This window comes from Panulirus ornatus, chromosome 72 (genome assembly GCF_036320965.1).
Source record: "Panulirus ornatus isolate Po-2019 chromosome 72, ASM3632096v1, whole genome shotgun sequence".
In the NCBI taxonomy this organism is placed as follows: Eukaryota; Metazoa; Arthropoda; class Malacostraca; order Decapoda; family Palinuridae; genus Panulirus; species Panulirus ornatus.
Genome location: NC_092295.1, coordinates 15,207,136 through 15,230,237, shown reverse-complemented (window position 1 = coordinate 15,230,237; position 23,102 = coordinate 15,207,136). Strand labels below are relative to the sequence as shown.

At 44.4% G+C, this 23,102-nt stretch overlaps 1 protein-coding gene across 3 annotated transcripts in view; it reads right to left on the bottom strand.

Moving 5' to 3' along the window:
- Ir25a (ionotropic receptor 25a) overlaps positions 1-23,102 on the bottom strand; it is a 154,951-nt gene that overhangs the window by 76,624 nt on the left and 55,225 nt on the right. For all 3 annotated transcript variants that reach the window (XM_071660599.1, XM_071660600.1, XM_071660601.1), the window contains 4 exons: positions 20,925-21,114; positions 20,115-20,257; positions 17,574-17,683; positions 1,672-1,791 (listed from right to left, as the gene is read on the bottom strand). In XM_071660599.1, coding sequence (XP_071516700.1) covers positions 1,672-1,791; positions 17,574-17,683; positions 20,115-20,257; positions 20,925-21,114 — 563 coding nt within the window. The remainder of the gene's footprint in view (positions 1-1,671; positions 1,792-17,573; positions 17,684-20,114; positions 20,258-20,924; positions 21,115-23,102) is intronic.

Sequence of the window (23,102 nt, the reverse complement as noted above, 5' to 3'; positions counted from 1 at the left end):
GTGAATGAACCTTACAGTGGACAAACCTTACAGTGGACGAGCCTTAGAGTGGACGAACTTTAGAATGGACGAACCTTACAGTGGCCGAACCTTACAGTGGACGAACCTTAGAGTGGACGTACCTTACAGTGGACGAACCTTGCAGTGGACGAACCTTACAGTGGACGAATCTTAGAGTAAATGTACCTTACAGAGGACGAACTTTAGAGTGGACGAACCTTAGAGTGGACGAACCTTACAGTGGACGAACCTTACAGTGAATGAACCTTGCAGTGGATGAACCTTACAGTGGACGAACCTTAGAATGGACGAACTTTAAAGTGGACGAACCTTGCAGTAGACGAACCTTACAGTGGACGAACCTTACAGTGGACATACCTTACAGTGGACGAACCTTGCAGTGGACGAACTTTACAGGGGACGAACTTTAAAGTGGACGAACTTTATAGAGTGGACGAACCTTACAGTGGACGAACCTTACAATGGACGAACCTTACAGTGGACGTAACTTACAGTGGACGAACCTTAGAGTGGACGAACCTTAGAGTAGACGTACCTCACAGTGGACGAACCTTAGAGTAGGCGTACCTCACAGTGGACGAACCTTACAGTGGACGAACCTTGCAGTGGATGAACCTTACAGTGGACGAACCTTACAGTGGACGAACCTTACAGTGAATGAACCTTAAAGTGGACAAACCTTACAGTGGACGAACCTTACAATGGACGAACCTTACAGTGGACGAACCTTACAGTGAATGAACCTTAAAGTGGACAAACCTTACAGTGGACGAACCTTAGAGTGGACGAACTTTAGAGTGGACCAACCTTACAGTGGCCGAAGCTTACAGTGGACGAACCTTAGAGTAGACGTACCTTACAGTGGACGAACCTTGCAGTGGACGAACCTTACAGTGGACGAATCTCAGAGTGGATGTACCTTACAGTGGACGAAATTTAGAGCGGACGAACCTTACAGTGGACGAACCTTACAGTGGACGAACCCTACAGTGAATGAGCCTTACAGTGACGAACCTTAGAATGAACGAACTTTAGAGTGAACAAACCTTACAGTAGACGAACCTTACAGTTGACGAACCTTAGAGTGGACGTACCTCACAGTGGACGAACCTTACGGTGGACGAGCCTTACAGTGGACATACCTTACAGTGGACGAACCTTAGAGTGGACGTACCTTAGAGTGGACGAACCTTACAGTGGACGAACCTTACAGTGGACGTACCTCACAGTGGACGAACCTTACGGTGGACGAGCCTTACAGTGGACGTACCTTACAGTGACGAACCTTAGAGTGGACGTACCTTAGAGTGGACGAACCTTACAGTGGACGAACCTTAGAGTGGACGTACCTTAGAGTGGACGAACCTTACAGTGGACGAACCTTACAGTGACGAACCTTACAGTGACGAACCTTAGAGTAGACGTACCTCACAGTGGACGAACCTTACACTGGACGAACCTTACGATGGACGTAACTAAAAGTGGACAACATTCAGCAATAGTATACTTTAAAGATGTACTACGATGGAGACGACATACCTCAGATGGTGTAGCACAGGGAAGGCGCTGGGTTACCTGAGCTAAAACTTACCAGACAGATGGTGTGGCCGGCGAGGGGCTGCAGCTCAGGCAGAGAGAGAGAGAGCTTACCTTGGAGAGGGCGTACCATGCGTACTTCCTGCCGAAGAGATCGTTAGCTGTGGCGGCGTCCAGGATCCTGCTGATGGTCTCCTGGCTGCCCACGGCGAAGTAGTTAACAATGTCTGCATCCTGCAAGGTAGAGCAGTCATGTACTGGCTGTAGTAACTACAGAGACGGTAAGGAAGATATCGTTGGTCTCTATATAAACTGCAGAGACCGTAAATAAGATATCGTTGGTCTCTATATAAACTGCAGAGACCGTAAATAAGATGTTGTTGGTCTCTATATAAACTGTAGAGACCGTAAATAAGATGTTGTTGGTCTCTATATAAACTGTAGAGACCGTAAATAAGATGTTGTTGGTCTCTATATAAACTGTAGAGACCGTAAGTAAGATTTCCCTGGTCACAGTATAAACTACAGAGACAGTGACTAAGATATCCTAGGTCGCTACATAGAGACTGTCAGTATAATCTAGTGAACATATTGTGTTGTGATACACCAGGATGGAAGTGTAGTGTCTCCAAGCTGGACTGACACTAGGTGCCAGGCATGTCCCACAAGCAAGACACCACGTACACTGGTGCCAGTCATGGTAATACAATTCCCTGGATCATGTACCACACGAAGTAGCGCAAGGAAACACACAAAAGAATGGCCCAGGCAACCCCCCCCTCCTCTCTCTCTCTCTCTCTCTCTCTCTCTCTCTCTCTCTCTCTCTCTCTCTCTCTCTCTCTCTCTCTCTCTCTCTCCACGAGGTGGCGATAGGAAAAGACAACAAACGCCACATTCGTTCACACTCAGTCTCTAGCTGCCATGTGTAATGCACCGAAACCACAGCTCCCTTTCCACATCCAAGCCTCAAAAAACTTTCCAGGGTTTACCCCAGACGCGCCATATGCCCTGGTTCAATTAGTTGCCAGCACGTCGACCCCAGTATAACACATCGTTCCAATTCATTCTATTCCTTGCACGCCTTTCACCCGCCTGTATGTTCAGGCCTCGATCGCTCAAAATCTTTGCACTCTATCTCTCCACCTCCAATTTGGTCTCCCACTTCTTGTTCCCTGCACCTCTGACCGATATATTCTCTTTGTCAATCTTTTTAAACTCATTCTCTCCATGTGATCAAACCATTTCAACATATATATATATATATATATATATATATATATATATATATATATATATATATATATATATATATATATATATATATATATATATATATATATGTATTTAGGGAAGCAGTGATGGCTTGCGCAAAAGATGCTTGTGGCATGAGAAGCGTGGGAGGTGGGCAGATAAGAAAGGGTAGTGAGTGGTGGGATGAAGAAGTAAGATTATTAGTGAAAGAGAAGAGAGAGGCATTTGGACAATTTTTGCAAGGAAGTAATGCAAATGACTGGGAGATGTATAAAAGAAACAGGCAGGAGGTCAAGAGAAAGGTGCAAGGGGTGAAAAAGAGGGCAAATAAGAGTTGGAGTGAGAGAGTATCATTAAATTTTAGGGAGAATAAGATGTTTTGGAAGGAGGTAAATAAAGTCCGTAAGACAAGAGAACAAATAGGAACTTCAGTGAAGGGAGCTAATGGGGAGGTGATAATAAGTAGTGGTGATGTGGGCAAATGGAGGGAGTATTTTGAAGGTTTGTTGAATGTGTTTGATGATAGAGTGGCAGATATAGGGTGTTTTGGTCGAGGTGGTGTGCAAAGTGAGAGGGTTAGGAAAATGATTTGGTAAACAGAGAAGAGGTAGTAAAAGCTTTGCGGAAGATGAAAGCCGGCAAGGCAGCGGGTTTGGATGGTATTGCAGTGGAATTTATTTAAAAAAAAAAGGGTGACTGTATTGTTGACTGGTTGGTAAGGTTATCTAATGTATGTATGGCTCATGTTGAGGTGCCTGAGGATTGGAGAAATGCTTGCATAGTGCCTTTGTACAAAGGCAAAGGGGATAAAAGTGAGTGCTCAAATTACAGAGGTATAGGTTTGATGAGGATTCCTGGGAAATTATATGGGAGGGTATTGATTGAGAGGGTGAAGGCATGTACAGGGCATCAGATTGGGGAAGAGCAGTGTGGTTTCAGAAGTGGTAGAGGTTGTGTGGATCAGGTGTTTGCTTTGAAGAATGTATGTGAGAAATACTTAGAAAAGCTGATGGCTTTGTATGTAGCATTTATGGATCTAGAGAAGGCATATGATAGAGTTGATAGAGATGCTCTGTGGAAGGTTTTGAGAATATATGGCGTGGGAGGCAAGTTGTTAGAAGCAGTGAAAAGTTTTTATCGAGGATGTAAGGCATGTGTACGTGCAGGAAGAGAGAAAAGTGATTGGTTCTCAGTGAATGTTGGTTTGCGGCAGGGATGTGTGATGTCTCCATGGTTGGTTAATTTGTTTATGGATCGGGTTGTTTCGGAGGTGAATGCAAGAGTTTTGGAGAGAGGGGCAAGTATGCAGTCTGTTGTGGATGAGAGAGCTTGGGAAGTGAGTCAGTTGTTCTTCGCTGATGATACAGCGCTGGTGGCTGATTCATGTGAGAAACTGCAGAAGCCGGTGACTGAGTTTGGTAAAGTGTGTGAAAAAAGAAAGCTGAGAGTAAATGTGAGTAAGAGCAAGGTTATTAGGTACAGAAGGGTTGAGGGACAAGTCAACTGGGAGGTAAGTTTGAATGGAGAAAAACTGGAGGAAGTGATGTGTTTTAGATATCTGGGAGTGGATCTGGCAGCGGGTGGAACCATGGAAGCGGAAGTCAATCATAGGGTGGGGCAGGGGGCAAAAGTTCTGAAGCGTTGAAGAATGTGTGGAAGTCGAGAACATTATCCCGTAAAGCAAAAATGGGTATGTTTGAAGGAATAGCGGTTCCAACAGTGTTATATGGTTGCGAGGCGTGGGCTATAGATAGATTTGTACAGAGGAGGGTGGATGTGCTGGAAATGAGATGTTTCAGGACAATAAGTGGTGTGAGGTGATTTGATCGAGTAAGTAATAATAGGGTAAGAGAGATGTGTGGTAATAAAAAGAGTGTGGTTGAGAGAGCAGAAGAGGGTGTTTTGAAATTGGTTGGTCACATGGAGAGAATGAGTGAGGAAAGATTGACCAAGAGGATATATGTGTCAGAAGTGGAGGGAGCAAGGAGAAGTGGGAGACCAAATTGGAGGTGGAAAGATAGAGTGAAGAAGATTTTGAGTGATCGGGGAATGAACATGCAGGAGGGTGAAAGGCGTGAAAGAAATAGAGTGAATTGGAACGATGTGGTATACCGGGGTCGACGTGCTGTCAGTGGATTGAACGAGGGCATGTGAAGCGTCTGAGGTAAACCATGGAAAGTTCTGTGGGGCCTGGATGTGGAAAGGGAGCTGTGGTTTCAGTGCATTATCATATGACAGCTAGAGACTGAGTGTGAACGAATGTGGCCTTTGTTGTCTTTTCCTAGCGCTACCTCGCACACATGCGTGGGGAGGAGGTTGTTATTTCATGTGTGGCTGGGTGGCGATGGAAATGAATAAAGGCAGACAGTATGAATTATGTACATGTGTATATATGTATATGTTATGTGTGTGTCTATATATGTATACGTTGAGATGTATAGTTATGTATATGTGTGTATATATATGTATGCGTTGAGATGTATTGTCATGTATGTGTGCGTGTGTGGACGTGTATGTATATACATGTGCATGTGGGTGGGTTGGGCCATTCTTTCGTTTGTTTCCTTGCGCTACCTCGCTAACGCGGGAGACAGCGATAAAGAAAAATAGATAAAAAAAATAAATATATATATTTTTTCCTGAGTCCACGAGTAAAATGAAACACGGTAAGTTCCGAAGTGCACTTTCGTGTAATAATCACATCATCAAGGGAGACACAGGAGAGAAATATAAGTTAGTTGATCTACAACGAAAAGACGAAGCTAGGACACCATTTAGTAAACATGCGATTGTCCAAGACAGACAACGAGCGTTCATAAACTTATCATTTTACAAATTTTATCAACAATAAAGTTATCTAATTTGTATAGACCATCACTAATATCAAGTTTATAATTCTTTATGTATCTAATGATAGAAGATTCAATGATTTTTTCGTGGCAATAGAGTTACAGTTGATAACCGAGATGGCATTGCTCCAGTCAATACAATGATCATAGTTTTTAACGTGATTAAACAAGGCATTTGATTCTTGTCCCGTTCTTATACTATATTTATGTTGCTTAAGCCTAACAGAAAGATTCGTACCTGTCTGCCCAAAATAAAACTTATCATAATTTCTGCATGGCACTTTAAAGATGCACCCAAGAGAATTTGCTGGTGAATTCTTCGTTAAGATATTCTGTCATGTTGAGATGAGTAAAAATGGATATATGAGCATATATTGGTAGGTTTTCTGTATATGCTAAACTTAAACTTGTTTCCTTTAATGTAAATGTTGCCTTCAGCAACAATAATACTATAAAGAATATCTTAATCAGGAACTCACCAGAAAATTCTCCTGTATGCATCTATAATGTGCCATGCAGAAATTATAAGTTTTATGTTGGGCAAACTGGTAAGGATCTTTCTGTTAGATTTAAGCAACATAAATATAGTATAAGAACGGGACAAGGATCAAATGCCTTGTTTAATCACGTTAAAAACTATGATCATTGCACTGACTGAAGTAATGCCATCTCGGTTATCAACTCTTTTACCACGAGAAATATCACTGAATCTTCTATTATCAAATACACAAAGAATTGTAACCTTAATATTAGTGATGGTCTATATCAATTAGATAACTTTATCGTTGATAAAATTTGTAAAATGATAAGTTTATGAACGCTCGTTGTCTGTCTTGGACAATCAAATATTTACCAAATGGCGTCCTAGGTTCGTCTCTTCGTTGTATATCAACTGACTTATATTTCTCTCTTATGTCTCTCCTGATTATGTGATAATTGCACGAAAGTGCACTTAGGAACTTATCGTGTTTCATTTCCCGTGAACTCATAGGACTATCTAGATCACGCACAAAATTGTGATCCTTTCCAATATTCTTTTTTTTCTTTTAAACTAACCGCCATTTCCCTCATTAGCGAGGTAGCGTTAAGAACAGAGGACTGGGCCTTTGTGGAATATCCTCACCTGGCCCCCCTCTGTTCCTTCTTTTGGAAAATTAGAAAAAAGAAAAAAAAAAAAACGAGAGGGGAGGATTTCCAGCCTCCCGCTCCCTTCCCTTTTAGTCGCCTTCTACGACACGCAGGGAATACGTGGGAAGTATTCTTCATCCCCTATCCCCTATATATATATATATATATATATATATATATATATATATATATATATATATATATATATATATATATATATATATATATATATTTTTTTTTTTTTTCATACTATTCGCTATTTCCCGCGATAGCGAGGTAGCGTTAAGAACAGAGGACTGGGCCTTTGAGGGAATATCCTCACCTGGACCTCTTCTCTGTTCCTTCTTTTGGAAACAGACGAAAGAAATGGCCCAACCTACCCCCATACACAATGTATATACATACACGTCCACACACGCAAATATACATACCTATACATCTCAATGTACACATATATATACACACACAGACACATACATATATACCCATGCACACAATTCACACTGTCTGCCTTTATTCATTCCCATCGCCACCTCGCCACACATGGAATACCATCCCCCTCCCCCCTCATGTGTGCGAGGTAGCACTAGGAAAAGACAACAGAGGCCTCATTCGTTCACACTCAGTCTCTAGCTGTCATGCAATAATGCCCGAAACCACAGCTCCCTTTCCACATCCAGGCCCCACAAAACTTTCCATGGCTTACCCCAGACGCCTCACATGCCCTGATTCAATCCACTGACAGCACGTCAACCCCGGTATATCACATCGATCCAATTCACTCTATTCCTTGCCCGCCTTTCACCCTCCTGCATGTTCAGGCCCCGATCACACAAAATCTTTTTCACTCCATATTTCAACCTCCAATTTGGTCTCCCACTTCTCCTCGCTCCTTCCACCTCCGACACATATATGCTCTTGGTCAATCTTTCCTCACTCATTCTCTCCATGTGACCAAACCATTTCAAAACACCCTCTTCTGCTTTCTCAAACACGCTCTTTTTATTTCCACACATCTCTATTATCCTTACATTACTTACTCGATCAAACCACTTCACACCACCCATTGTCCTCAAACATCTCATTTCCAGCACATCCACCCTCCTGCGCACAACTCTATCCATAGCCCACGCCTCGCAACCATACAACATTGTTGGAACCACTATTCCTTCAAACATACCCATTTTTGCTTTCCGAGATAATGTTCTCGACTTCCACACATTCTTCAAGGCTCCCAGGATTTTCGCCCCCTCCCCCACCCTATGATTCACTTCCGCTCCATGGTTTCATCCGCTGCCAGATCCACTCCCAGATATCTAAAACACTTTACTTCCTCCAGTTTTTTTCCATTCAAACTTACCTCCCAATTGACTTGACCCTCAACCCTACTGTACCTAATAACCTTGCTCTTATTCACATTTACTCTTAACTTTCTTCTTTCACACACTTTACCAAACTCAGTCACCAGCTTCTGCAGTTTCTCACATGAATCAGCCACCAGCGCTGTATCATCAGCGAACAACAACTGACTCACTTCCCAAGCTCTCTCATCCCCAACAGACTTCATACTTGCCCCTCTTTCCAAAACTCTTGCATTCACCTCCCTAACAACCCCATCCATAAACAAATTAAACAACCATGGAGACATCACACACCCCTGCCGCAAACCTACATTCACTGAGAACCAATCACTTTCCTCTCTTCCTACACATACACATGCCTTACATCCTCGATAAAAACTTTTCACTGCTTCTAACAACTTGCCCCTCACACCATATATTCTTAATAACTTCCACAAAGCATCTCTATCAACTCTATCATATGCCTTCTCCAGATCCATAAATGCTACATACAAATCCATTTGCTTTTCTAAGTATTTCTCACATACATTCTTCAAAGCAAACACCTGATCCACACATCCTCTACCACTTCTGAAACCACACTGCTCTTCCCCAATCTGATGCTCTGTACATGCCTTCACCCTCTCAATCAATACCCTCCCATATAATTTATGGGAGGCGACTAGAGGGGACGGGAGCGGGGGGCCAGAAATCCTCCCCTCCTTGTATTTTCAACTTTCTAAAATGGGATATATATATATATATATATATATATATATATATATATATATATATATATATATATATATATATATATATATATATTTTTTTTTTTTTTTTTTTTTTTCATACTATTCGTCATTTCCCGCATTAGCGAGGTAGCGCTAAGAACAGAGGACTGGGCCTTTGAGGGAATATCCTCACCTGGCCCCCTTCTCTGTTCCTTCTTTGGAGAAAAAAAAAAAAACGAGAGGGGAGGATTTCCAGCCTCCCGCTCCCTTCCCTTTTAGTCGCCTTCTACGACACGCAGGGAATACGTGGGAAGTATTCTTTCTCCCCTATCCCCAGGGATAATATATATATATATATATATACATATATATATATATATATATATATATATATATATATATATATATATATATATATATATATATGTATTTTTTTTTTTTTTTTTTGCCACTGTCTCCCGCGTTTGCGAGGTAGCGCAAGGAAACAGACGAAAGAAATGGCCCAACCCACCCCCATACACATGTATATACATACGTCCACACACGCAAATATACATAGCTACACAGCTTTCCATGGTTTACCCCGGACGCTTCACATGCCTTGATTCAATCCACTGACAGCACGTCAACCCCGGTATACCACATCGCTCCAATTCACTCTATTCCTTGCCCTCCTTTCACCCTCCTGCATGTTCAGGCCCCGATCACACAAAATCTTTTTCACTCCATCTTTCCACCTCCAATTTGGTCTCCCTCTTCTCCTTGTTCCCTCCACCTCCGACACATATATCCTCTTGGTCAATCTTTCCTCACTCATTCTCTCCATGTGACCAAACCATTTCAAAACACCCTCTTCTGCTCTCTCAACCACGCTCTTTTTATTTCCACACATCTCTCTTACCCTTACGTTACTTACTCGATCAAACCACCTCACACCACACATTGTCCTCAAACATCTCATTTCCAGCACATCCATCCTCCTGCGCACAACTCTATCCATAGCCCACGCCTCGCAACCATACAACATTGTTGGAACCACTATTCCTTCAAACATACCCATTTTTGCTTTCCGAGATAATGTTCTCGACTTCCACACATTCTTCAAGGCTCCCAGAATTTTCGCCCCCTCCCCCACCCTATGATCCACTTCCGCTTCCATGGTTCCATCTGCTGCCAGATCCACTCCCAGATATCTAAAACACTTCACTTCCTCCAGTTTTTCTCCATTCAAACTCACCTCCCAATTGACTTGACCCTCAACCCTACTGTACCTATATATATATATATATATTTACACATACACATATATATATATATATATATATATATATATATATATATATATATATATATATATATATACATATATACACACATATATATATATATATATATATATATATATATATATATATATATATATATATATATATATATATATATATATATACATATATATATATATACATATATATATATATATATATATATATATATATATATATATATATATTTTGCTTTATCGCTGTCTCCCGCGTTTGAGAGGTAGCGCAAGGAAACAGATGAAAGAAATGGCCCAACCCACCCCGATACACATGTATATACATACGTCCACACATGCAAATATACATACCTACACAGCTTTCCATGGTTTACCCCAGATGCTTCACATGACCTGATTCAATCCACTGACAGCACGTCAAACCTGGTATACCACATCGATCCAATTCACTCTATTCCTTGCCCTCCTTTCACCCTCCTGCATGTTCAGGCCCCGATCACACAAAATCATTTTCACTCCATCTTTCCACCTCCAATTTGGTCTCCCACTTCTCCTCGTTCCCTCCACCTCTGACACATATATCCTCTTGGTCAATCTTTCCTCACTCACTCTCTCCATGTGCCCAAACCATTTCAAAACACCCTCTTCTGCTCTCTCAACCACGCTCTTTTTACTTCCACACATCTCTCTTACCCTTACGTTACTTACTCGATCAAACCACCTCACACCACACATTGTCCTCAAACATCTCATTTCCAGCACATCCATCCTCCTGCGCACAACTCTATCCATAGCCCACGCCTCGCAACCATACAACATTGTTGGAACCACTATTCCTTCAAACATACCCATTTTTGCTTTCCGAGATAATGTTCTCGACTTCCACACATTCTTCAAGGCTCCCAGGATTTTCACCCCCTCCCCCACCCTATGATCCACTTCCGCTTCCATGGTTCCATCCGCTGCCAAATCCACTCCCAGATATCTAAAACACTTTACTTCCTCCAGTTTTTCTCCATTCAAACTTACCTCCCAATTGACTTGACCCTCAACCCTACTGTACCTAATAACCTTGCTCTTATTCACATTTACTCTTAACTTTCTTCTTTCACACACTTTACAAAACTCAGTCACCATATATATATATATGTATATATATATATTTACATATATATATATGTGGTAGAGGATGTGTGGATCAGGTGTTTGCTTTGAAAAATGTATGTAAGAAATACTTAGAAAAGCAAATGGATTTGTATGTAGCATTTATGGATCTGGAGAAGGCATATGATAGAGTTGATAGAGATGCTCTGTGGAAGGTATTAAGAATATATGGTGTGGGAGGCAAGTTGTTAGAAGCAGTGAAAAGTTTTTATTGAGGATGTAAGGCATGTGTACGTGTAGGAAGGGAGGAAAGTGATTGGTTCTCAGTGAATGTAGGTTTGCGGCAGAGGTGTGTGATGTCTCAATGGTTGTTTAATTTGTTTATGGATGGGGTTGTTAAGGAGGTGAATGCAAGAGTTTTGGAAAGAGGGGCAAGTATGAAGTCTGTTGTGGATGAGAGAGCTTGAGAAGTGAGTCAGTTGTTGTTCGCTAATGATACAGCGCTGGTGGCTGATTCATGTGAGAAACTGCAGAAGCTGGTGACTGAGTTTGGTAAAGTGTGTGAAAGAAGAAAGTTAAGAGTAAATGTGAATAAGAGCAAGGTTATTAGGTACAGTAGGGTTGAGGGTCAAGTCAATTGGGAGGTAAGTTTGAATGGAGAAAAACTGGAGGAAGTAAAGTGTTTTAGATATCTGGGAGTGGATTTGGCAGCGGATGGAACCATGGAAGCGGAAGTGGATCATAGGGTGGGGGAGGGGGCGAAAATCCTGGGAGCCTTGAAGAATGTGTGGAAGTCGAGAACATCATCTCGGAAAGCAAAAATGGGTATGTTTGAAGGAATAGTGGTTCCAACAATGTTGTATGGTTGCGAGGCGCGGACTATGGATAGAGTTGTGCGCAGGAGGATGGATATGCTGGAAATGAGATGTCTGAGGACAATGTGTGGTGTGAGGTGGTTTGATCGAGTAAGTAACGTAAGGTTAAGAGAGATGTGTGGAAATAAAAAGAGCGTGGTTGAGAGAGCAGAAGAAGGTGTTTTGAAATGGTTTGGGCACATGGAGAGAATGAGTGAGGAAAGATTGACCAAGAGGATATATGTGTCGGAGGTGGAGGGAACGAGGAGAAGTGGGAGACCAAATTGGAGGTGGAAAGATGGAGTGAAAAAGATTTTGTGTGATCGGGGCCTGAACATGCAGGAAGGTGAAAGGAGGGCAAGGAATAGAGTGAATTGGATCGATGTGGTATACCGGGGTTGACGTGCTGTCAGTGGATTGAATCAGGGCATGTGAAGCGTCTGGGGTAAACCATGGAAAGCTGTGTAGGTATGTATATTTGCGTGTGTGGACGTATGTATATACATGTGTATGGGGGTGGGTTGGGCCATTTCTTTCGTCTGTTTCCTTGCGCTACCTCGCAAACGCGGGAGACAGCGGCAAAAAAAAAAAAAAAAAAATATATATATATATATATATATATATATATATATATATATATATATATATATATATATATATATATATATATATATGTATATATATATATATATATATATATTTTTCTCTGTCGCTGTCTCCCGCGTTTGCGAGGTAGCGCAAGGAAACAGACGAAAGAAATGGCCCAACCCACCCCCATACACATGTATATACATACGTCCACACACGCAAATACACATACCTAGACAGCTTTCCATGGTTTACCCCAGATGCTTCACATGCCTTGATTCCATCCACTGACAGCACGTCAACCCCGGTATACCACATCGCTCCAATTCACTCTATTCCTTGCCCTCCTTTCACCCTCCTGCATGTTCAGGCCCCGATCACACAAAATCTTTTTCACTCCATCTTTCCACCTCCAATTTGGTCTCCCTCTTATCCTCGTTCCCTCCACCTCTGACACATATATCCTCTTGGTCAATCTTTCCTCACTCATTCTCTCCATGTGCCCAAACCATTTCAAAACACCCTCTTCTGCTCTCTCAAACACGCTCTTTTTATTTCCACACATCTCTCTTACCATTACGTTACTTACTCGATCAAACCACCTCACACCACACATTGTCCTCAAACATCTCATTTCCAGCACATCCATCCTCCTGCGCACAACTCTATCCATAGCCCACGCCTCGCAACCATACAACATTGTTGGAACTACTATTCCTTCAAACATACCCATTTTTGCTTTCCGAGATAATGTTCTCGACTTCCACACATTCTTCAAGGCTCCCAGAATTTTCGCCCCCTCCCCCACCCTATGATCCACTTCCGCTTCCATGGTTCCATCCGCTGCCAGATCCACTCCCAGATATCTAAAACACTTCACTTCCTCCAGTTTTTCTCCATTCAAACTCACCTCCCAATTGACTTGACCCTCTACCCTACTGTACCTAATAACCTTGCTCTTATTCACATTTACTCTTAACTTTCTTCTTTCACACACTTTACCAAACTCAGTCACCAGCTTCTGCAGTTTCTCACATGAATCAGCCACCAGCGCTGTATCATCAGCGAACAACAACTGACTCACTTCCCAAGCTCTCTCATCCCCAACAGACTTCATACTTGCCCCTCTTTCCAAAACTCTTGCATTCACCTCCCTAACAACCCCATCCATAAACAAATTAAACAACCATGGAGACATCACACACCCCTGCCGCAAACCTACATTCACTGTGAACCAATTTTCCTCTCTTCCTACACGTACACATGCCTTACATCCTCGATAAAAACTTTTCACTGCTTCTAACAACTTGCCTCCCACACAATATATTCTTAATACCTTCCACAGAGCATCTCTATCAACTCTATCATATGCCTTCTCCAGATCCATAAATGCTACATACAAATCCATTTGCTTTTCTAAGTATTTCTCACATACATTCTTCAAAGCAAACACCTGATCCACACATCCTCTACCACTTCTGAAACCACACTGCTCTTCCCCAATCTGATGCTCTGTACATGCCTTCACCCTCTCAATCAATACCCTCCCATATAATTTACCAGGAATACTCAACAAACTTATACCTCTGTAATTTGAGCACTCACTCTTATCCCCTTTTCCTTTGTACAATGGCACTATGCACGCATTCCGCCAATCCTCAGGCACCTCACCATGAGTCATACATACATTAAATAACCTTACCAACCAGTCAACAATACAGTCACCCCCTTTTTTAATAAATTTCACTGCAATACCATCCAAACCTGCTGCCTTGCCGGCTTTCATCTTCCGCAAAGCTTTTACTACCTCTTCTCTGCTTACCAAATCATTTTCCCTAACCCTCTCACTTTGCACACCACCTCGACCAAAACATCCTATATCTGCCACTCTATCATCAAACAGATTCAACAAACCTTCAAAATACTCACTCCATCTCCTTCTCACATCGCCACTACTTGTTATCACCTCCCCATTTGCGCCCTTCACTGAAGTTCCCATTTGCTCCCTTGTCTTACGCACTTTATTTACCTCCTTCCAGAACATCTTTTTATTCTCCCTAAAATTTAATGATACTCTCTCACTCCAACTCTCATTTGCCCTTTTTTTCACCTCTTGCACCTTTCTCTTGACTCCCTGTATCTTTCTTTTATACATCTCCCACTCACTTGCATATATATATATATATATATATATATATATATATATGAAGTCTGTTGGGGATGAGAGAGCTTGGGAAGTGAGTCAGTTGTTGTTCGCTGATGATACAGCGCTGGTGGCTGATTCATGTGAGAAACTGCAGAAGCTGGTGACTGAGTTTGGTAAAGTGTGTGGAAGAAGAAAGTTGAGAGTAAATGTGAATAAGAGCAAGGTTATTAGGTACAGTAGGGGTGAGGGTCAAGTCAATTGGGAGGTGAGTTTGAATGGAGAAAAACTGGAGGAAGTGAAGTGTTTTAGATATCTGGGAGTGGATCTGTCAGCGGATGGAACCATGGAAGCGGAAGTGGATCATAGGGTGGGGGAGGGGGCGAAAATTTTGGGAGCCTTGAAAAATGTGTGGAAGTCGAGAACACTATCTCGGAAAGCAAAAATGGGTATGTTTGAGGGAATAGTGGTTCCAACAATGTTGTATGGTTGCGAGGCGTGGGCTATGGATAGAGATGTGCGCAGGAGGATGGATGTGCTGGAAATGAGATGTTTGAGGACAATGTGTGGTGTGAGGTGGTTTGATCGAGTAAGTAACGTAAGGGTAAGAGAGATGTGTGGAAATAAAAAGAGCATGGTTGAGAGAGCAGAAGAGGGTGTTTTGAAATGGTTTGGTCACATGGAGAGAATGAGTGAGGAGAGATTGACCAAGAGGATATATGTGTCGGAGGTGGTGGGAACGAGGAGAAGAGGGAGACCAAATTGGAGGTGGAAAGATGGAGTGAAAAAGATTTTGTGTGATCGGGGCCTGAACATGCAGGAGGGTGAAAGGAGGGCAAGAAATAGAGTGAATTGGAGTCATGTGGTATACAGGGGTTGACGTGCTGTCAGTGGATTGAAGCAAGGCATGTGAAGCGTCTGGGGTAAACCATGGAAAGCTGTGTAGGTATGTATATTTGCGTGTGTGGACGTGTGTATGTACATGTGTATGGGGGGGGGGGGTTGGGCCATTTCTTTCGTCTGTTTCCTTGCGCTACCTCGCAAACGCGGGAGACAGCGACAAAGTATAAAAAAAAAAAAAAAAAAAAAAAAAAAAAAAAAAAAATATATATATATATATATATATATATATATATATATATATATATATATATATATATATATATATATATATATATATATATATATATATATATATATATATATATATATATATATATATATATATATATATATATATATATATATATATATATATATATATATATATATATATATATATATATATATATATATATATATATATATATATATATATATATATATATATATATATATATATGATATGTACATGTAAGACGTTAGCAATCAATTCTCTGCTCTGTCTACCATGTTAGTCCCCTTATCACAGGTTCTTACATGTCCAGCCAGGTAATAGATGGGTGGTAGGAGAATGTGTCTGCAGGATGTGGGTTGTGGACGTCCGGCAGTTGTTGAACAGTGGCTGTGTAGCTGTGGGTGTGTGTGGGGGTTATATCTCTAGCAGGAGGTAGGCAGTGGGTGTCCGGCAGTAGGTGGGCAGTGAGTGTCCGTCACTAGGTGAGCAGTGGGCGTCCGGCAGTAAGTGGGCAGTGGTGTCCGGCAGTTGGTGAGCAGTGGGCGTCCGGCAGTAAGTGGGCAGTGGGTGTCCGGCAGTAGGTGAGCAGCGGATTTCCGGCAGTAGGCGAGCAGCGGGTATACAGCAGTAGGTGGGCAGTGAGTGTCCGGCAGTAGGTGGTCAGTGGATGTCTGGCATTCGGTGGGCAGTGGGTGTCTGTCAGTAGGTGAGCAGTGGGTGTCCGGCAGTAGGTGGGCAGTGGGTGTCCGGAAGTAGGTGAGCAGTGAATGTCCGGTAGTAGGTGGCAGTGGGTGTCCGGCAGTAGGTGGGCTGTGGGTGTCCGGCAGTAGGTGAGCAGTGGGTGTCCGGCAGTAGGTGAGCAGCGGATGTCCGGCAGTAGGTGGGCAGTGGGTATCCGGCAGTAGGTGAGCAGTGGATGTCCGGCAGTAGGTGAGCAGTGAGTGTCCGGCAGTAGATGACCAGTAGGTGTCCGGCAGCAGGTGATCAGTGGGTGTCCGGCAGTAGGTGAGCAGTGGGTATCCGGCAGTAGGTGAGCAGTGGATGTCCGGCAGTAAGTGGACAATGTGTGTCCGGCAGTAGGTGAGCAGTGGGTGTCCGGCAGTAGGTGAGCAGTGGGTGTCCGGCAGTAGGTAAGCAGTGGGTGTCCGGCAGTAGGTGAGCAGTGGATGTCCGGCAGCAAGTGGACAGTGTGTGTCCGGCAGTAGGTGAGCAGTAGGTGTCCGGTAGTAGGTGAGCACCGGATGTCCGGCAGTAGGTGGGCAGTGGGTGTCCGGCAGTAGGTGAGCAGTGGATGTCCGGCAGTAGGTGAGCAGTGGATGTCCGGCAGTAAGTGGACAGTGTGTGTCCGGCAGTAGGTGGGCAGTGAGTGTCTGTCAGTAGGTGAGCAGTGGGTGTCCCACAGCAGGTGAGCAGTGAGTGTCCGGCAGTAGGTGAGCAGTGGGTGTTCGGCAGTAGGTGAACAGTGGGTGTCCGGCAGTAGGTGAGCAGTGGGTGTCCGGCAGTAGGTGAGCAGTGGATGTCCGGCAGTAAGTGGACAATGTGTGTCCGGCAGTAAGTGGACAGTGGGTGTCCGGCAGTAGGTGAGCAGTGGGTGTCCGGCAGTAGGTGAGCAGTGGGTGTCCGGCTTACCTTGAGCCGCTTCATCTGCTTCCGTAGGTCCATCTCCCTGGCTTCCACCATAGTCAAGATGTGTCGGCAGGGCAAGTTTTGCAGCAGTGACTTGTACTTGTGCTCCATCACTGCAAGAGAGACAGAGGTTTAGCATGGAAGTAACAGTGACCAGGAGAGAGACGGGACAAGTTTTGGAGCAGTGACTTGTACTTGTGCTCCATCACTGCAAGAGACACAGAGGTTTAGCAGGGAAGTAACAGTGACCAGGAGAGAGGCAGGACAAGTGTTGCTGCAGTGACTTATGTACAGGTGTGGAGCAGGTATGGCACAAGTATGGGGCTGGTATAGCGCAGGTGTGGTGCACATGTGGGGCTGGTGTTGTGCAGGTGTGGGGCGGGTGTGGTGTAGGTGTGGGGCAGGTATGGTGCAGGTGTGGGGCGGTTGTGGTATAGGTGTGGTGCAGGTGTGGGGTGGGTGTGTAGGTGTGGGGCAGGTGCGGTGCAGGTGTGAGGCGTGTGTGGTGTAGGTGTGGTGCAGGTGTGGGGCGGGTGTGGTGCAGGTATGTGGCAGGTATGGAGCAGGTGTGGGTCGGGTGTGATGCAAGTGTGGGGCAGGTATGGTGCAGGCGTAGGGCGTGTGTGGTGTAGGTGTAGTATAGGTGTGAGGCGGGTGTGGCGTAGGTGTGGGGCAGGTATGGTGCAGGTGTGGGGAAGGTATGATGCAGGTGTAGGGCGAGTATGGTGTAGGTGTGGGGCGGGTGTGGTGTAGGTGTGGGGCGGGTGTGGTGTAGGTATAGGGTAGGCATGTTGCAGGTATGGTGCAGGCGTGGGGTGGGTGTGGTGCAGGTGTGGGGCGGGTGTGGTGTAGGTATGGGGCAGTTATGGTGCAGGTGTGGGGCGAGTGTGGTGCAGGTATAGGGCAGGCATGGAGCAGGTGTAGGGCAGGTGTGGTGTATGTGTGGGGCGGGCACGGTGTAGGTGTGGGGCGGGTGTGGTGCAGGTGTGGGGCGGGTGTGGTGCAGGTGTGGGGCGGATGTGGTGCAGGTGTGGGGCAGGTATGGTGCAGGATGTGGGGCGGGTGTGGTGTAGGTGTGGGGCGGGTGTGGCGCAGGTTTGGGGCAGGTATAGTGCAGGTGTGGGGCGGGTGCGGTGTAGGTGTGGGGCGGGTGTGATGCAGGTTTGGTGCAGGTATGGTGCAGGTATGGGGCAGGTATGGAGCAGGTGTGGTTCAGGTGTGGTGCAGGTGTGGGGCAGGTATGGTGTAGGTGTGGGGCGGGTGTGGTGTAGGTGTGGGGCAGGTATGGTGCTGGTGTGGGGCGTGGGTATGGTGTAGTTATGTGGCAGGCATGGTGCAGGTGTGGGACAGGTATGGAGTAGGTGTGGTGCAGGTGTGGGGCAGGTGTGGGGCAGGTGTGGTGCAGGTGTGGGGTGGGCGTAGTGTAGGTGTGGGGCGGGGGTTTGATGCAGGTATATAGCAGGTATGGTACAGGTATGGTGCAGGTGTGGTGCGGGTCTGGTTCAGGTGTGTTGCGGGTGTAGTGTAGGTATGGTGCAGGTGTGGGGCAGGTGTGGTGCAGGTGTGGGGAAGGTATGGTGCAGGTGTGGTGCAGATGTGCGGTAGGTATGATGCAGGTGTGGGGCAGGTATGGAGCAGGTGTGGTGCAGGTATGAAACAAGTGTGTGGCAGGTATGATGCAGGTGTGGGGCAGGTATGGGGCAGGTGTGGTGCAGGTGTGGGGCAGGTGTTGGGCAGGTGTGAGGCAGGTGTGGGTCAGGTGTGGCACAGGTGTGGGTCAGGTGTGGGGCAGGTACGGTGCAGGTGTGGTGCAAGTGTGCGGCGGGTGTGGTGCAGGTGTGGGGCGGGGGGTGTGATGCAGGTATGGTCAGGTGTGGTGCATGTGTGGTGCAGGTGTGGTGCAGGTGTAGGGCAGGTACGGTGCAGGTGTGGTGCAGGTGTGGAGCAGGTGTGGTGCAGGTGTGGTGCAGGTACAGAGCAGGTGTGATGCAGATATGGTTCAGGTGTGGTGCAGGTATGGTGCAGGGGTGGTGCAGGGGCGGGGTGTGTGTGGGGCAGGTGTGGGGCGGGGGTGTGGTGCAGGTATGTTGCAGATGTGGGGCAGGTATGGTGCAGGTGTGGGGCAGGTGTAGTGCAGGTATGGTGCAGGTGTGGTGTAAGTGTGGTGCAGGTGTGGTTCAGTTATGGTACAGGTGTGGTGCAGGTGTGGTGCAGGTGTGGTGCAGGCATGGTGCAGGTGTGGTGCAGGTGTGGTGCAGGTGTGGTTCAGTTATGGTACAGGTGTGGTGCAGGCATGGTGCAGGTGTGGTTCAGTTATGGTACAGGTGTGGTGCAGGCATGGTGCAGGTGTGGTTCAGTTATGGTACAGGTGTGGTGCAGGCATGGTGCAGGTGTGGTTCAGTTATGGTACAGGTGTGGTGCAGGTGTGGTTCAGTTATGGTACAGGTGTGGTGCAGGCATGGTGCAGGTGTGGTTCAGTTATGGTACAGGTGTGATGCAGGTGTGATGCAGGTGTGGTGCAGGTGTGGTGGGCACGGCACTCACCAAACGTGTCGTCATAGATGATGCCAGCGTTGGTGATGTTCTGGGTACGGACGATGTCTCTGATGGCCTGGACGATGATGTCCCCCGGAGGCATCAGCTGCACCAGGAACTTCTCCTCCTCCTCCGTCAGGTCCCTCCACTCCCTGACCAAGATGTACTCCCGGGTTAGCACTATCTTCCCGCCTCATGATGACTGTCTACACTCCCGGGTTAACACTATCTTCCCGCCTCATGATGACTGTCTACACTCCCGGGTTAACACTATCTTCCCGCCTCATGATGACTGTCTACACACTAAGGTTGTTGGTTCTGATCAAATCTAATGACTCAGTTTTGCCCAATACTTCCTGTGTTTATGTCATCCATGTTTGTGAGGATGACACAGCTTGACTGGTCGATACTTCACTTGTTCTTCAACTGTATGATGAATGATCTAGATTATGGAGACTCTTTCCCACACACACACACACACACACACACACACACACACACACACACACACACACACACACACACACACACACACACAAACACACACACACACACACACACACACACACACACACACACAAACACACACACACACACAAACACACACACACACACAAACACACACACACACACACACAATGTAAAGATTAATGATAATAATGTGTTTGCAATATTCCGATCACCTCTCTCTCTCTCTCTCTCTCTCTCTCTCTCTCTCTCTCTCTCTCTCTCTCTCTCTCTCTCTCTCTCTCTCTCTCTCTCTCTCTCTCTCTCTCTCTCTCTCTCTCTCTCTCAACAGAGGGTCGTGATGAGCACTACCTGATGTCTCCCTCCTGGCCGTAGGAGGCGGCGAAGGTGGGTAGTGCGAGGGCTTTGGTGAAGCTCTTGACGGTCTCCGAGATCATGCCGGTGTTGGTGGCGTCCAGCACGATGTGAGGAGCTTCCCCGGCGTCAATGGCCGCGTCCACCATGTCACAGGTCGCGTTCACCGTCGCCTCGATGTCGTCTCCTGCAGCGCCAACACTTACATGTTAACCCAACTGCATCACAGTATTAGCGGCAATGTTAACACGTCCAGTGCCAATATTAGCAGCGTCCAATGGTAATGTTAACTCTTAGTAAGAATGTTAGGCTCTAATGGTATTCTAGCAGCGTCGAGTAACAGTTTTAACGTCAAGTGGGAGTGTTAACGTCAAGTGGCAGTGTTAACGTCAAGTGGCAGTGGTAACGTCAAGTGGCAGTGTTAACGTCAAGTGGCAGTGGTAACGTCAAGTGGCAGTGGTAACGTCAAGTGGCAGTGTTAACGTCAAGTGGGAGTGTTAACATCAAGTGGCAGTGTTAACGTCAAGTGGGAGTGTTAACATCAAGTGGCAGTGTTAACGTCAAGTGGGAGTGTTAACATCAAGTGGGAGTGTTAACGTCGAACAGAATACAGTATTTTAACAAGCAAAGTTTTTGTTAGTTGCAATGTTAGCGAAGAGGAACAATATTTTAAAGTCGAGTGATCATGTTAACAGGTCAGTTGCAGTGTTAACTTTGAATTGTAAGTTAAAATCGATTGGGAATGTTAAAGCTCATTTAGAGTAATTAACTCACTATGGGTCTTGCTGGGAAAATATTTGGCTCATGTGTTAATCCATAACTAAATGGTAAAGAAGAGACAATAATAAAGATCTTTTGATGAGACACATAACCTATCAACAACAACTTCAGTTGTTTTTGAAGTCAGATGAAAACGTCTGGGATTTCTACTTAGTTAAACGTATGTTTATCATCCATAAAATACATTCATTCAAAATAAATCCCTTCTGTTTATGATCACCTATAGTGAGTTCAGTGGTGCTCAATCACGTTAAGTTACAAAATCATTAGTTTTTTTAATCAAGCGCGTTCGTTGGTAAAACTCACAAAATCTAATATCAGACAATGTAGAATTTATTAACAATCTTGAAAAAAAAACCAGGGTGATTTAATATCAAACAAGAAGTCTGATATTTCCACCCTTGGGTTTAAAGTTGAAAGATATCTTAATTATCTAGTTGATGCCTTTGGGTTGTCTGATTTACCTGTCTCAGAAAATGTTTTTTGAATTGAAAGATTACATAAAACTGTGTATTTCAGCTTATTGAGAATATATGCTCAGAAATTTGGGATGACGTTGGATAACCCCGTGTAAATAGTATTAAGTAATCTATAATTTTAATTTTTATATAACAAGATTACCAAGGGGTATCTTTTTCCCTTTTAAAGGAATCTGGTTTAGGTATCTAATGATGTCTTGTGTTTGCCAATTAAACGAAATTTACAAACATTTCTCCCCCTTTAAAAATTTTAGTACCTAACAAATTTACTGTGTAAGTGGAAACAATTGTGTTTTCATTTTTACATTACATGATCCCTAGGGCTGGAAACATGATTACGTTTGGCATATACAGAAAATCACCAAAGTTTTTTTTCTGATGTCAATATTTTTCAGCTTAACATACACAGTTAGCAAACATCATTCCATAAAAAAAATCCTTAGGGCATTACTTTTAAAAGCATCCAAAGTTAATGTAAGTTTGAAAATTCATTCCACTGGGGTCCAACTTAAAATATCATAGACTTTCACTGAAAAAAAAAATATCTTAAGCTCCCATTTAATGATCGCTTTATGTTACTTTCCAGCTTCCCTAAACCTTTGATGTAAATGAAGCCTCAGCAAAAGCAAATACTAAGAAAGTCCCTTAAAACAAAAACCCCGCCAAAATTTCTGCGGGGTGTTTGCAGATACCTGCAAAAGTGTAATATAACATACTCCGAGACTGGTAAAGGGGCTCCCCCCGCTAGACACAGCATCTTAAATATAGTTAAAAAAATAGCAACCCCTAAACAAATGCTCAAGTTTTAAACATATCGGGCAATTAAAGGCCATTGTATTGATTGGAGTATGCACTTCCCGTCATAAAAAAAACCCTTGACCAAAAGAAATATCATTGTTTTCTTCTCTTATTAAAT